This window comes from Impatiens glandulifera, chromosome 5 (genome assembly GCF_907164915.1).
Source record: "Impatiens glandulifera chromosome 5, dImpGla2.1, whole genome shotgun sequence".
NCBI classification, from domain to species: Eukaryota; Viridiplantae; Streptophyta; class Magnoliopsida; order Ericales; family Balsaminaceae; genus Impatiens; species Impatiens glandulifera.
In genome coordinates, this window is record NC_061866.1 from 49822268 (window position 1) to 49836526 (window position 14259).

Genomic DNA, 14259 nt, shown 5'->3' on the forward strand with positions numbered 1-14259 from the left:
TTTATTTAAATTATTTAAAAAATCCAAACTGAACCAATCCTTAAACATGCAAAGAGTTTGTAATCGACTAAGAGAGCTTAATCGATATAAATTATCACAAAGTCAAACTAGCTTAATCTATATAAAAATTACTTAAAAGAGCCTCTTTGTAAGAGTCTTTAAAGGGAGACTTAAAATTTAGGCAACCTTTATAGGAATTCCAACTCTGGTATATATATATATATATTAAATTAATAATAATTTACATATCTTGAGATGCAATTTAAAATAAAAAATAAAGTCGGCGGGCTTGTATGTATTCGATTTATTACAAAATCATTTTTTTAAATAAACTTATTTGGTATATATTAAAAAAATGAGTTTATTTAATGAAAAAACTTAAATTATATTAATATATAATAAAATAATATATTTTTAATAAAAAATCAAACAATAAACATTTTAATTGATAAATTAAATGGAGTGATTAATAAAATATGAATAAAAAAATGCTAGCTTTTTAAAAATTTATAAACAAAACTTAGAACTCATTAATGTTCTTACTAAACAAATATTTTATCATATTTTATTTTTTTCAATAGTTAAATTATTTAATTTATTAATTAAAATATTAAAAAATATTATTTTATTAGTATAAAATGTAAATATTAAAAATTCAGATAACTTATTTATTTAATTTTGTTAATAAAAATTTTTCTTTTTAAAATAAAATTAATAAAAGTCTTAAAATATATATTTATTTATCGTTGAAAACTAGTTCAATTTAAGTGAAAAATCAATTCATCATTTTTTTTCTCTTATAATTCACCGTTATGATTTCAATTCTTTGTTAAACTCCACAAGAGGAAACAAAATTATTTTTCTTATTAATTGTTTCCTATAAAATATAACAGGTCAACAATTTTTTTAAGTAGAAACAAATTAGGAATTTGTTTTCCAATAAAATAATAAAGTTAAATTTAGGCAATTCAAATTTTAGGGAAAAAATCCAAAATTTAGTAAAAGCTCTTGTCATATTTTGAATAAATTAGTCAATGATTTTAGAGAGTAAGAAATTTATAAGTGGAAATGAAACAAATAATAAGAAAAAAGAAAAGTATATTTTGATGGTCCAAACTCCAAAGGGTCGGCGTTAATCCATTGGTGTCACAAACAAAGTCAAATTGCATAACCAACGGTGGAGATCATATGATGGGTTGTCTGCCACTGCCAGACCATCAAATACCGCGTAAATTTCATACACTTGGAAAATGGAATTCATAAACTTATAATATATTAAATTATTTATATTCATTTTTTTAATATTAATAATACCAACTTTAAATGAAATAAAATATATTTTAATATTTTGATTTACTTATTAATTAATAAGGTTATATGTGAAAAGATTAATGAGATAATCTATACTTTCTTAAGTTTGATGTAGGAGATCATTTTAAGTAAAAATCAGATTTTTTTAGATATATTTATTTAAACTTTTTAAAACTGACTTCCTTTTTGTTTTATCAAATTTTCTACACAAATATTAATAAAAAGTGATACTTATATTATTTTTAAATATTATTAAAGTAAAAAATAAAAATATTTTTATTTAGATTTAACATGAAACTTTTTGTTTAAGGTAAAAAGAGAATAAAAAAATAAAAATAAAATATATATATCATGTTACATTTTTATAAAAAAAAAATGTACCAGCAACATGATTGAATAAGGTGCGCCAAACGTGGAACACGCGTAAACTCCATTTTCATCTTTCATTATTTTTTCTTATTTTTTATTTTCATATATAATAATAATAATTAAGTTTTCAATTAAAAAATATATATAAATTACTGGGTAATGTCACCTTTAAATATAAGCTTATTTATTACACTTTTTTTTCTTTCATTTTTTATAAATTGATCTAAAATTTTATAAAAAAATTAATAATTTTTTACTTAAAAAAAAAGTTTCATTTAATTTAATAAAATCTTTTAAAATTATTTTTATTTGTGATGATAAATAATTTGATGACATATTAATCTTATAGTAAAATTTGGATGACCTATCCGTGAGTTTAGCAGAATCTTGGAAGGTAGATCTGAAATTCTGCCAACGGGTATATAAACCCCCCCTGCTTCTTCTTCTCAAGTAGTTGTTTGGTCGTGACTCTTCTTCTCAGCAGGTACTCTTCACTTTCCTTTCTTCATCTCTCTTTTCAGATCTACTTTCAAGCATTTACTTGCATTTTGTTTGCTTTTATGTTAAACTTTTAATCTAGATCTTGCATCTGAATTCTTGCTCTGTATAAGCTCATATAACTTCGATCATATCGACAAAATTGTGGACTAAATGAACCACGATTTGGGTTTACTAGCATTTTATGTTTATGTACTGGTTGTTGTTTTTTATTACCTGGTGGAATTGTGTGCTTGATCTGTAAAATTCTCTTGAAAGATCGGAACATGGTTGGATATGATCTGAATCTGTTTACAGGAATCTCATATGCATGTTCATCTTTCTCATTCATTCTGTGATGCGCTTTTATGCTAATTTATGTTTCATGGGATTTGATCAAATCAAGTATTCTTTATCATTTGCAACCACTGAACCTAGATCTTGGAAATTCTCTGTTGCATCTATTGTTTATTAACGATGCTGGTTTTGTTTCTGTTCATTGTGTAGGTGTTAGACAAAAAAGAAGTACAAAATGGTGAAGATTTGTTGCATAGGAGCTGGTTATGTAGGTGGACCAACGATGGCAGTCATTGCCCTCAAGTGTCCAGATATTGAGGTAGCTGTAGTTGATATCTCTGTTCCTCGTATTAATGCTTGGAACAGTGAACAACTTCCAATCTATGAGCCAGGTCTTGATGATGTGGTTAAGCAGTGTCGAGGAAGGAATTTGTTTTTCAGCACTGATGTGGAGAAGCATGTGCGTGAGGCTGATATTATTTTTGTTTCTGTTAACACCCCAACCAAGACTAGGGGACTTGGAGCAGGGAAAGCTGCGGATCTAACTTACTGGGAGAGTGCAGCTCGTATGATCGCTGATGTATCTAGATCAGATAAGATCGTTGTTGAGAAATCAACAGTTCCTGTCAAAACAGCTGAAGCAATTGAGAAGATCTTGACCCATAACAGCAAGGGAATTAAGTTTCAAATCCTGTCAAACCCGGAATTCCTTGCGGAGGGGACTGCGATCGAGGATCTCTTTCAACCAGACCGTGTCCTAATCGGAGGCAGGGATACTCCTGATGGGCAGAAGGCAATTCAAGCGCTGAAGTCCGTTTATGCCCATTGGGTCCCAGAGAGTAACATCATATGCACCAATCTCTGGTCTGCAGAGCTGTCTAAGCTGGCTGCGAATGCTTTCTTAGCCCAGAGGATCTCATCCGTCAATGCCATGTCTGCCCTCTGTGAGGCCACCGGAGCTGATGTCACCCAAGTGTCTTACGCTGTGGGTAAGGACACTAGAATCGGTCCAAAGTTCTTGAACGCTAGCGTCGGTTTTGGTGGGTCTTGCTTCCAGAAGGATATCTTGAACCTGGTTTACATCTGCGAATGCAATGGCTTACCTGAAGTGGCGGAATACTGGAAACAGGTGATCAAGATCAACGACTATCAGAAGAGTAGATTCGTTAACCGAGTGGTATCCTCCATGTTCAACTCTGTCTCAAACAAGAAGGTTGCGATTCTTGGCTTCGCGTTTAAGAAGGACACTGGTGATACTAGAGAGACCCCTGCTATAGATGTTTGCAAGGGTCTTCTTGAGGATAAGGCTCGCTTGAGCATATACGATCCACAAGTGTCTGAGGACCAGATCCAACGTGATCTGACCATGAAGAAGTTTGATTGGGACCATCCTCTTCACCTGCAACCTATGAGCCCAACTACTGTGAAGCAAGTGAGTGTGGTGTGGGATGCTTATGCTGCGACTAAAGATGCTCATGGCTTGTGCATACTGACTGAGTGGAGCGAGTTCAAGACTCTTGATTATCAGAAGATTTACGATAACATGCAGAAACCAGCATTTGTTTTCGATGGAAGGAATGTTGTTGATGCTGAGAAGCTAAGGGAGATTGGTTTCATTGTTTATTCAATTGGTAAGCCTATTGATGCTTGGTTGAAGGACATGCCTGCTGTGGCCTAGACAGACAGACAGACAAACTCAAAACAAATCTATGATGGGTTCTTTGATATATCTAATTTTCTAGTTTCTCTGATTATTGTCTTTGTTGATTAAGTAAAGATACTTGTTTTATAATATGGTGATTTCTGTTTTGTTTTTTTAGTGCACAAGTTTACTTGTAGCATTGAGATTAAATTGATATTAAATACACCTTCTTTTTCTTCTTCTTCTTTTTCTATTTATGATATTTACCATTTGATTCCAATTAGTGATTTATTTGTTAATCTCCATATTTTGTTCATCATATTTGATCATTTTGAAAAGAAAAATAAATTATTTGTAAAGGGTTGTTTGTCAGACACCATGTGCGTCAAAACATTGACAGGAACTTGCTGTCCCAAAACCTTAAAGATTCGATATTCTTGATTTAATTTGAGTAATTAGGAATGGGTTATTGAAAATTGACCATTTGTAGCTAATATTTTTGTAGATATTATGCCTAATCAACTGCTAATCTGAGATCCTTTACAAAATAATCTTAATTTATTTTTTTTAATCTAAGATCCTTTATTAAAAATGGGTTTCGTTTTTATCTTCAAATTTAAGCACAACTTGGACCCATTTCCCTTTTCCATTTTCCCTTTGCTCTTGACTTGAAACTAATCACAGAAGAAGCAAAAGGTCCCGATGGCGTCTCACCACCACCACCACCCTAACCCCGCCGTCGCCGCCGACTGCTGCCGTCCTCATACCTGTTGTTGCCATCCTCCTCCACCGCCGCCGCAGCAAACCCATCTGTATCCCTCATGTCATCAATATCCATCTTCTCAAGTCGATCTATACCACCATCTGGAATTGGAAGCTCAAAGTTACCCACCTCCGCCGATCCGTCATTCTCAACAACAATTCATTCACCTGCGTCGCAAGCCCACGCCGGAGGAGACCCATCCCAGCGTATCCTCTCTCATCCGCCGCATTGCCGCTCTCGAATCTTCCCTCCTCCGACATCGTCTCTCATCCGCTCCCGTCTGGAATCTTCGTGATATCGCAGCTCGTACGATCCAGACTCACTTCAGAGCATTCCTTGCTCGTAGATCAAGAACCCTGAGTCAACTCAAAGAACTCGCTTCCATCAAATCGGCTCTGCACTCTCTCAAAGACTCAACTTCAGGAAATGCTCAATTCGATCCTAAGTTAATTTCTCGCAAGTCCATGGCTTTGCTTCAGAAACTTGAATCCATCCAGGTAAATAGTTTCATTTGTTGATTATAATCTAGATGTCTCCGTCAATTGCCGCATCTAAGCCCTAGATCGTTTGCAGGGCGGTGATCCGATGATTCGAGATGGTAAACGATCGATTAACAGAGATTTGATCAGGTTCATGGATTTAATCGATAGGGTTTGCTTTAAAAGGGTTGTAAGATCCACCACTCAACATCATCGTGGTAACAACAACTCTAGGGTTTACTCCCGCGTTGATGCCGGCAAATTGTCTGAAGATGGTAGAGAGTTAAGAGGAAGGTCAAACGGCCCAGCTGATAAAACTCGTCGCTTCGTCGGGGGAGACGAAGAAGGTTGCGACTTTGACATTGGGGATCATCCGGTTAAGGGATTACTGAAGAGGGTCGGTGGAGGTGAAAGCAAAGTGAAGAAAACTGTTACCTTTGCTGATGATAATGGGAAGCTTTACAGGGCTACCATAATCCCACGAGAGACAAATTCGAGTGGAGAAGAGGATGATGATGATGAGATTGAGCTTGTAGACAATCTTGACAGGAAACTGGAAGCAATAGAAGGAGGGAGCGAGGAAGATGAAGCTGAATTGGAGGAAGAAGATGATGAAAATTATAAAGATGATTTAGTGTTTTCTGCTCCATTGCCAGTGAAGATGGATCGAAGAGGTGATCTGATGAAGAAGATGAAGAGGAATGCTGCAGGCAATGAAAATAGGTGATGATTGATGAGATGATGATTTTAATAAGAAAAATTGTTGTGATTTTGGTGTTTTGTATTGTAGGTCCCAATTTTGAACCCCTTATTGTTATTGTGGAATAATTAATTGTAACATTTCATGTCTAATCTAATTGAAATTTGATATATTAACTTGTATTTGATTCAAGGATGTCGATTTTAAATCATTTTAACCATTTTGTTCCGATCAAAATAAACCCCGAAATGTGTTTGACCTATTTGAGGTGGAATGATATTTATATGTTTCATATTGAATCTCCGAATCCAAATTTTGTTTTAGTATAGTTGTTTAAAATAATTGAAATTTTGTTTTAGTATAGTTGTTTAAAATAATTGAAATTTGATCTATTAAGTGAATAGATAATCAGATATTGCTAAATTTATTATGAACATTCAATATAAGTATATATAACAATGTGTTTTCAAATAAACCTAACTATATAATCATTTCTTAAACTCTTATTTTTGTTGGGGTACCAAGCTTCAATATTAATGCTGCCTGCTGGTCAGTTGTGTTTTTATTTCAAGAATAGAAAACAGTACAAAATATTTTTAATCCATTTGTGTACTTACAATCAAATTATAGTATTTAATTAGAAAGCATACAAGTCTAACTTTTCTATTTCCCCATTAACACATGTTTTCTAAATCTTATAATCATTCTAATTTGGGTAAAAAAAATGGGATTTTTTTTTTCTTTTATTTATCTGTACTAACAGCTTTAGTTAATATAATTATTTTGTAAAATTAATATTTATTTCATTATTAAATTTATTTTATATATATCTTTTTTTATAATAAGGAAAACTGGAGTAATCAGTTGGTTTGAAATGTTTGGTGCCGGCTCCAGTGAAGATTAAAACATTAAGACGGCTGAAATCTGATTTGATTAAGCTAATCTCCCTTTCTCTCTCTACTATCTCTTATATATATAGAGAGAGATTCTTTGAAAATCTCGTCATTTTGATTTCTTCTTCTTCAATGGAGACGACGGTTTTCTTGAGAATTGACCAGCAGCTGCATGGATATGCTGGGGCTGTGAATACCACTTTCGAATCTTCAAAGCAGAGCAGTTACTTTCTCTTGCACAAGAGCATCCGCGGTGCCAGTTTCAGATGCTCCAGTTCCAGTCCTTCCAATCGTTTTGCTCGATCGGTTCAGGCTTCTTCAATGTCGATCCCGTAAGCTCTCTCATCTCTTTCTTAGGATAAGTTCCGATCAGTTGCTTTCTGATACAGATTGATTGATTGATTTTACACAATCTGCGTTTGCGATTTGAGATTTTCTCAAGGCGGCGCCACAGCTTTCAGCTTTTAACTTATTTTGATTTTGACTATTTTCCTCGTTATGTGTAGCAGTGAGTAAAACATTTCCTCATCAGATAGGTTTTTGATTTTCTTCTTCACTGAGAATGGAGCAAATGCTTAGTTATGAGTTTTGTGTATGAGGATCACTATTTGTGAGGATTTTTTGTGTGCAAATTATGAATTTTTGAACCATTTGCACTGTTCATGTCTTAATTTGACTTGTTCAATAAGACAGTTCTTGTACATCATTTAACAATGATATGGGTAGATAGAACAAGAAGGAAGAGTAAATTCCAGAAGATTTTATTAGCTAAATTAAATTGTGTTTCTTCTGTAGATTGCCTAAAGAAAGGATTGATGAGACTCAGAGCTACACTCTAGAGGGTATAAGAAATTGTTTGGTTAGACAAGAGGACAGTATAATGTTTGGTCTCTTAGAAAGAGCTCAATATCGTCTTAATCCAGAGACATATGAATCTGATGTTTTTGACATGGATGGCTTCAAGGGTTCTTTGGTTGAGTTTATGGTGAAAGAAACTGAAAAGCTTCATGCTGGAGTATGTCATCTTCTACTTCATTTTAGCCTAAGATAGAACTTAGGAGGAATCTTATAATTGTTATTGACGTCGGCTTACACAATCATCAGGTTGGAAGATACAAGTCCCCTGATGAACATCCTTTTTTCCCAGATGACCTGCCTTACCCAATACTTCCTCCTCTGAAATATCCCCAGGTAAGTTATAGAATGATCCAAACATATATTATAGAAGCTCCAATTTAATTGACTTCTTTCTATTTGATAGGTTCTTCATCCAGTTTCGGATTCAATCAACATTAATAAGAAAGTGTGGGATATGTACTTTAGAAATCTTCTTCCAAGATTAGTTCAGAAAGGAAGTGATGGTAATTATGGATCAGCTGCTGTTTGTGATACAATTTGCCTTCAGGTATATAATTGCTCTCATGTTCATGTTCATGTTCAAGTTCAAGTTAACCTTTTCTGCTGTTAAACACTCTATTAGCTACTTGCTTGCAGGCACTTTCGAAAAGAATTCATTATGGGAAATTTGTTGCAGAGGCAAAATTTCTGGAGTCGCCAGAAGCTTACGAGACATTAATTAGAGAACAGGTGGGGGTGGTTAATATAGATTAAGTTGAGGAATGTGGGTGATTGTTGATTGTTGTTGAGATTTACAGGACAGGACAGGGTTGATGGATTTGCTGACATATCCTGTTGTGGAGGAAGCTGTAAAGAACAGGGTGGAGATGAAAGCGAAAGCTTATGGTCAAGAAGTGATTGGAGTGGCTATTGAAGAAGAGACAGATCCGGCCTACAAAATTATACCTAGCTTAATTGCTCATCTGTTTGGAGAATGGATCATGCCCTTGACTAAGGAAGTTCAAGTTCAGTATTTGCTTAGAAGGTTGGACTGAAAAGGAGGAAGTGAGTACTTTATTAGATACACAATCAGTTGTTGTTTCTTTGTTTCATACATGACCTTATATCTTTCTTTCTTCTTTGTTTGATAATTTGGGATCTTATCTTTCAATGTTTGAAGAATTGCTAAACAAACACCTAATGCTTGAATTTCCTACTCTTTCTTGGGATTTTGCCTGTGTTGTGCTGCTATCTTCTTGCCTGATTGTTTGGCACATTTGCCTGAAAAGAAATAATTGTTTTTTTTCCACTCATCATTGATAACAAAAAAAAATTATATTTATTTTTGATAAATGGTCTGTATACTTTTTAAGTTGAACGACAAAAGCATTACAAACATAAATTTTAACGAGCACGGAGATGATAAATGAGTTCTCCAAATAGTTTATCCAATGAAATTTCTTTGATTGTCATAATAATAGAATTATGAATTAAACGCATGAGTAATGATAGGGGGAGCGAAAAATTTGTAGCGAATGGGGCAGCGAACGACGTGGAGAGCTGATTAGATTGCTGACTAGGTATCTATTTATTTTTATCTTTTATCTTCATTAATAATTTTCTCTCTCATCTTATTACTTACATTTTCTCTTTCTATTTTAAATAAGACTGGTTCAATAAAACAAATTCTTAATAATTTATCTTATTAATTTTTATTATTATAATTTTTTTTTAAATTATTATAAACACATTTTAGTTATTTCTCTCTCAATAATTTATTTTCTTTTATTTTTAAAAAAATTAAAATTCATAATTAAAATGACTAAAATTAAAATAAATAATAGTTAATTGTGTTATATTTAATTAAAAACATTTACTTGAGTTAATTTACTATTTTATATTAATAAATTTCATAATTTAAAGAGTATAAATAAAATAAACTTACCAAAAAAACATGATCCAAAATGTAACATAACATCTACTTTTACAAAAACAAACAACATAATATCTAGTTAATTTTTTGTAAAAGTAGATGTTATGTTACATTTTGGATCATGTTTTTTTGGTAAGTTTATTTTATTTATACTCTTTAAATTATGAAATTTATTAATATAAAATAGTAAATTAACTCAAGTAAATGTTTTTAATTAAATATAACACAATTAACTATTATTTATTTTAATTTTAGTCATTTTAATTATGAATTTTAATTTTTTTAAAAATAAAAGAAAATAAATTATTGAGAGAGAAATAACTAAAATGTGTTTATAATAATTTAAAAAAAAATTATAATAATAAAAATTAATAAGATAAATTATTAAGAATTTGTTTTATTGAACCAGTCTTATTTAAAATAGAAAGAGAAAATGTAAGTAATAAGATGAGAGAGAAAATTATTAATGAAGATAAAAGATAAAAATAAATAGATACCTAGTCAGCAATCTAATCAGCTCTCCACGTCGTTCGCTGCCCCATTCGCTACAAATTTTTCGCTCCCCCTATCATTACTCTAAACGCATTGCTCGATAATGATCACGAAACATTCTTTCCAGTCAAATTGTCCCCTACAAATTGTTCTTAATAATTTCTTTTTATGGGTAAATAACTCTAAAACTAATTAATAAAAAAATTAATTTTTAAAATTATATTTATTAGTTTTATTTTTTTTTTAGTTAAAAAAATTAGATGCCCCCTACTTCTTCTATTTAAAGTGTTATATAGATATTATTAATTCTGGGTGACTATAATTAATAGGAGATAGCTTATTAATAGATTATACAACATTTCAAATGATCCACTGGGTCACGTTAAATAAAAATAAAAATGCTGACTGGCCCACGTTTTACTTTATTTGCTTATATATTGCGTGTGAGCGTGACAAAGTAATTATTTATTTATATAAATTCTATGCGTTTCTTCTATTTTATTTTATTTTAACCTGCCAAGAAGAAGACGAAAACATTCTTAGAGAGAGATGGACTGGCTGAGAAGATGCACTCCGACGGCGGCGGCGGCGATATTGGTGGTGACGGCGTGCGTTCTTCTGCAGCAAGTTTCGGCGACGCGGTATACCGTCGGAGGGAACATGGGATGGAACACCAACGTTAACTTCACAGTTTGGGCTCAAGGCAAAAACTTCTATAATGGCGATTGGCTATGTACGTATATATGTTCTTCTTTACGTCTAATTTCTCTATCTATAGATCGATTGATCTATCTTACGATAATCTAGTTTATCGCGTCTGCATCTGTTCGTCTTACATTACCCTAGCTAGCTAGGGTTTACGTTAATGATGATTGTTTTACTGATCAATCAATCAATGTATGGCTCCTCTCCTCCAGACTTTGTTTATGACAGAAACCAGATGAACGTATTGGAAGTGAATAAAACAGATTACGAGACCTGCAACTCGGATCATTTCCTGCAGAATTGTACCACCGGAGCTGGAAGAGATGTGGTCCAACTTAAGGAGACCCGACCTTACTATTTCCTTAGCGGTAAAGGGTTCTGCTGGGGGGGCATGAAGGTACTGATTGACGTCCAAAACCTACCGCCGCCTCCTTCAGCTCAACCCAAAAAGAGCAAATCTGCTTCTACAAACCACCCTTCATTTCTTCTAGGACTCATTGTAGCAGCAGCAGCAGCCGTTCTTGGCATCGATATGATCAATTAATTGAGACTCATTATTTCCTGATCAGGTTGTCTGAAATACTTTGATTGAATTATATATGATATGACTATTCACCAGCCTTTCATTTTTATTGTTGCTACCTTTGCTTTGCTTAACTTACTTAGCTTGATTTTAACAGTTTTCAGAATATTTTATTCAGTTCATTATATATATATAACCTTTTAAAATTTTATGTTATATAATATCACTTTTTCATTCATAAATTTATTCTATTCAGTTGAAGATGTCACATATATTGGCTAATAGATTAAATGGGCTAGGTTTGATTCCCATTGTCATTCATTTTGTATTTGTTTATTGGCTACCTTGGACATGATTGTCATTCAATGAGTGATGTCTGAGTCAATTGTCGATTGTTGGAATGTTTTTTTTTATAGAGATTATGAGCTCAATTGGATTGAGTCGATGTGTCACTATTCCGATTATTTTATGGTGAACTATTTGGCTCGAAAGAAACTGTATGTCGTTTAGTGACCGCGTGTTCACTCTGCAACTCTATTATTATTATTATTATTATGATATGAGAGATCTCTTTTGAAAAATCGATGCAAACGGTTGGTGAACTCTGTGATCTCCTTGAGAAATTTCGAGGTCGTTAATGTTAGATTTTATGTTAGGTTTGTTTGTCAATGTTTTCATTATTACTCTCAAATGGTTAATCTTGTTGTGTTTTGGGTATGTTTGGTGACAATGTGAACGCTGTATTTTTTGTCGATATGTATAAACGACTATCATATTAAAAAAAACTGTTTTAGGATTAATTAATTCTATATGATTTAATTTCCTTTTTATTAGATTGTAATCAATCAGTCAATGACTAAATCAACTTGTTATATGATAAACTTAATTTGTTATATGAAATGAATTGCTTTTGAAATTTGGTATATGGACAATTAAGAACTTTTTTATTATTTTATTTTCAGTACCATACAACTTTCATAGTCAGTAACCAAACTTGTTGGAATTTTTGTTCAGATTTAAGAAAGACTTGTAAAATCGGAATCAATTAGGTTCTTTAATCAACGTTAGGCTGATTTGTATTTGGGTCTTTGTCCATAAATACTTTCAAATGCAAATACATTGCTCTTGAGGATCAATTAATCTTATGCAATCCCCATAAGTCCAATTCCTTCTCTTTTAATGAATTCTCAAACAAGTATGAAACAAATGAATATGAGCACTATTTCAAAAATTCAAGATTTTCAAAAATAAATTGAACTCTTGACATAGATCTGAACTAAGTTAATTAAAAAAAAAAAAAAAAAAAGAGTTAATTTCATTGTACACCACTCAAATCATGATTTTATTATTAGTAGGTTTTGTTTGATATGGGTTATTTAGATATATAATTTTTTTCAAATAACTCCTTAATATATAGTTAAATTATTAATAAAAATACTAAATTATTTTTACTTTTCTATTTAAATAGTGTAACTCAAAACAGATTTACAGCAATGAACACACACACATAGTACTTGTTACTTACCTTTTACCACCACGCTTAACCCGTTCATATATTATATAGTTGTCTTCCACTTCACTTTAACCGTTTTCATATAGTATATATTATTTAACTAATTGAGATCAGTTAACAAAATAAAAAAAAATGGAGTTTGGACGTAGGGTAAGATCAGCTGGCGGTGGAGGGATGATGATGATGGAGATTGCGGTCGTGTTGGGGATGTTGATAAGCGTCGGGGTCTGCCAGGACCCGTCTCCTCCTCCGACCCTACACAAGGTCGGAGGTAACAAAGGCTGGACCCAAAACATTAATTACACTGACTGGGCCTTGCACGACCATTTCTTTCAAACCGATTGGCTATGTAAGTGTCATTTCTTTATATATATATATGTCATTTTGAATAATCATAAATTAAACTGATAAAACATTTCAATTATGTTATGTGTAGTGTTTAGATTTGACAAACGTTATTACAACGTGTTGGAGGTGAACGAGACAAGTTACAACTATTGCAATGACCAAAGTTTTATCACAAATATAACTAGGGGCGGTCGGGATGTCTTCCAGCTAACTGAGGCCAGGACATACTATTTTCTCAGCAGCGGCGGTTATTGTTTTCATGGGATGAAGCTGACCATAAATGTCACCCGTTATTATGCTGCTGCCGCTGCTGTTAATGCAACCTCTACTCCTCATTCTTCTTCTTCTTCTTCTTCTTCCGAACAACCATTGTTGTTGTTATTGTTATTGTTCTTATTGATAATCCTAGTTTAGTAATAAATATTGTCGCTGCTAGCTATATGCAAATATGCATTATGCAATGAAATGGGAAAAACCCATTATTAGTAATTAAGAGACAGTTTGCATGCGTCATTGGCAAGTCAGAAATGAATTCAAATGAAATAGTGTCAATTTGAACATGTCGACCCACTTTTAGATATTTAACAAAATTAAAGTTGGTTGACATTGAATGAACATTTGGTACGAAAAATATGATATAATTGCTGGTTGGTTGGTTGGTTGGTTGGTTAATTTATCTTGTATGTATGTATGTGGTTATTAAGTAATGTAGAGGCGTGGCCGTGGCCTAGCTTCTCAAACTCAAGGATTCAAGTTTAACTTTTAGGAGATTGTAAAAAAAGTAATTTGAGTAAAAAAATTATTTTAAATCAAACAAGGCCTAGGCAATTAATGTTTCTTCTTCTTCCTCATGGGAGCTGTAGATATGGTGCAAGTTGGTCGCCGCCATGGCCCATTGCCAGACACTCAATGCCTACCTTGATACAGACATAATTTTTTTTTAACTATGAAATTTGTTTTTAATTATCAGATTAATT

The 14259-nt window shown here is 32.6% G+C and overlaps 5 protein-coding genes across 5 annotated transcripts; all 5 read left to right on the forward strand.

Moving 5' to 3' along the window:
- The first annotated feature begins 2038 nt into the window (after window positions 1–2038).
- On the forward strand, window positions 2039–4316 carry LOC124937895 (UDP-glucose 6-dehydrogenase 2). The gene is made up of 2 exons (XM_047478225.1): window positions 2039–2164; window positions 2665–4316. The coding sequence occupies exon 2, from the start codon at window positions 2690–2692 to the stop codon at window positions 4130–4132; it is 1443 nt and encodes a 480-aa protein (XP_047334181.1). The 5' UTR covers window positions 2039–2164; window positions 2665–2689; the 3' UTR covers window positions 4133–4316.
- A 419-nt stretch (window positions 4317–4735) lies between these two features.
- Window positions 4736–6208, forward strand: LOC124938414 (BAG family molecular chaperone regulator 8, chloroplastic). The gene is made up of 2 exons (XM_047478848.1): window positions 4736–5356; window positions 5433–6208. The coding sequence occupies exons 1-2, from the start codon at window positions 4799–4801 to the stop codon at window positions 6063–6065; spliced, it is 1191 nt and encodes a 396-aa protein (XP_047334804.1). The 5' UTR covers window positions 4736–4798; the 3' UTR covers window positions 6066–6208.
- Window positions 6209–7014: 806 nt separating this feature from the next.
- On the forward strand, window positions 7015–9001 carry LOC124938415 (chorismate mutase 1, chloroplastic-like). Its single transcript, XM_047478849.1, has 6 exons — window positions 7015–7263; window positions 7727–7946; window positions 8036–8122; window positions 8193–8336; window positions 8426–8518; window positions 8587–9001. Exons 1-6 carry the CDS (start codon window positions 7064–7066, stop codon window positions 8821–8823), a joined length of 981 nt encoding a protein of 326 aa, XP_047334805.1. The 5' UTR covers window positions 7015–7063; the 3' UTR covers window positions 8824–9001.
- Window positions 9002–10730: 1729 nt separating this feature from the next.
- Window positions 10731–11452, forward strand: LOC124940629 (lamin-like protein). Its single transcript, XM_047481150.1, has 2 exons — window positions 10731–10926; window positions 11111–11452. Exons 1-2 carry the CDS (start codon window positions 10743–10745, stop codon window positions 11440–11442), a joined length of 516 nt encoding a protein of 171 aa, XP_047337106.1. The 5' UTR covers window positions 10731–10742; the 3' UTR covers window positions 11443–11452.
- A 1614-nt stretch (window positions 11453–13066) lies between these two features.
- On the forward strand, window positions 13067–13696 carry LOC124939615. Its single transcript, XM_047480075.1, has 2 exons — window positions 13067–13205; window positions 13371–13696. Exons 1-2 carry the CDS (start codon window positions 13067–13069, stop codon window positions 13694–13696), a joined length of 465 nt encoding a protein of 154 aa, XP_047336031.1.
- The last annotated feature ends 563 nt before the right edge of the window (window positions 13697–14259 follow it).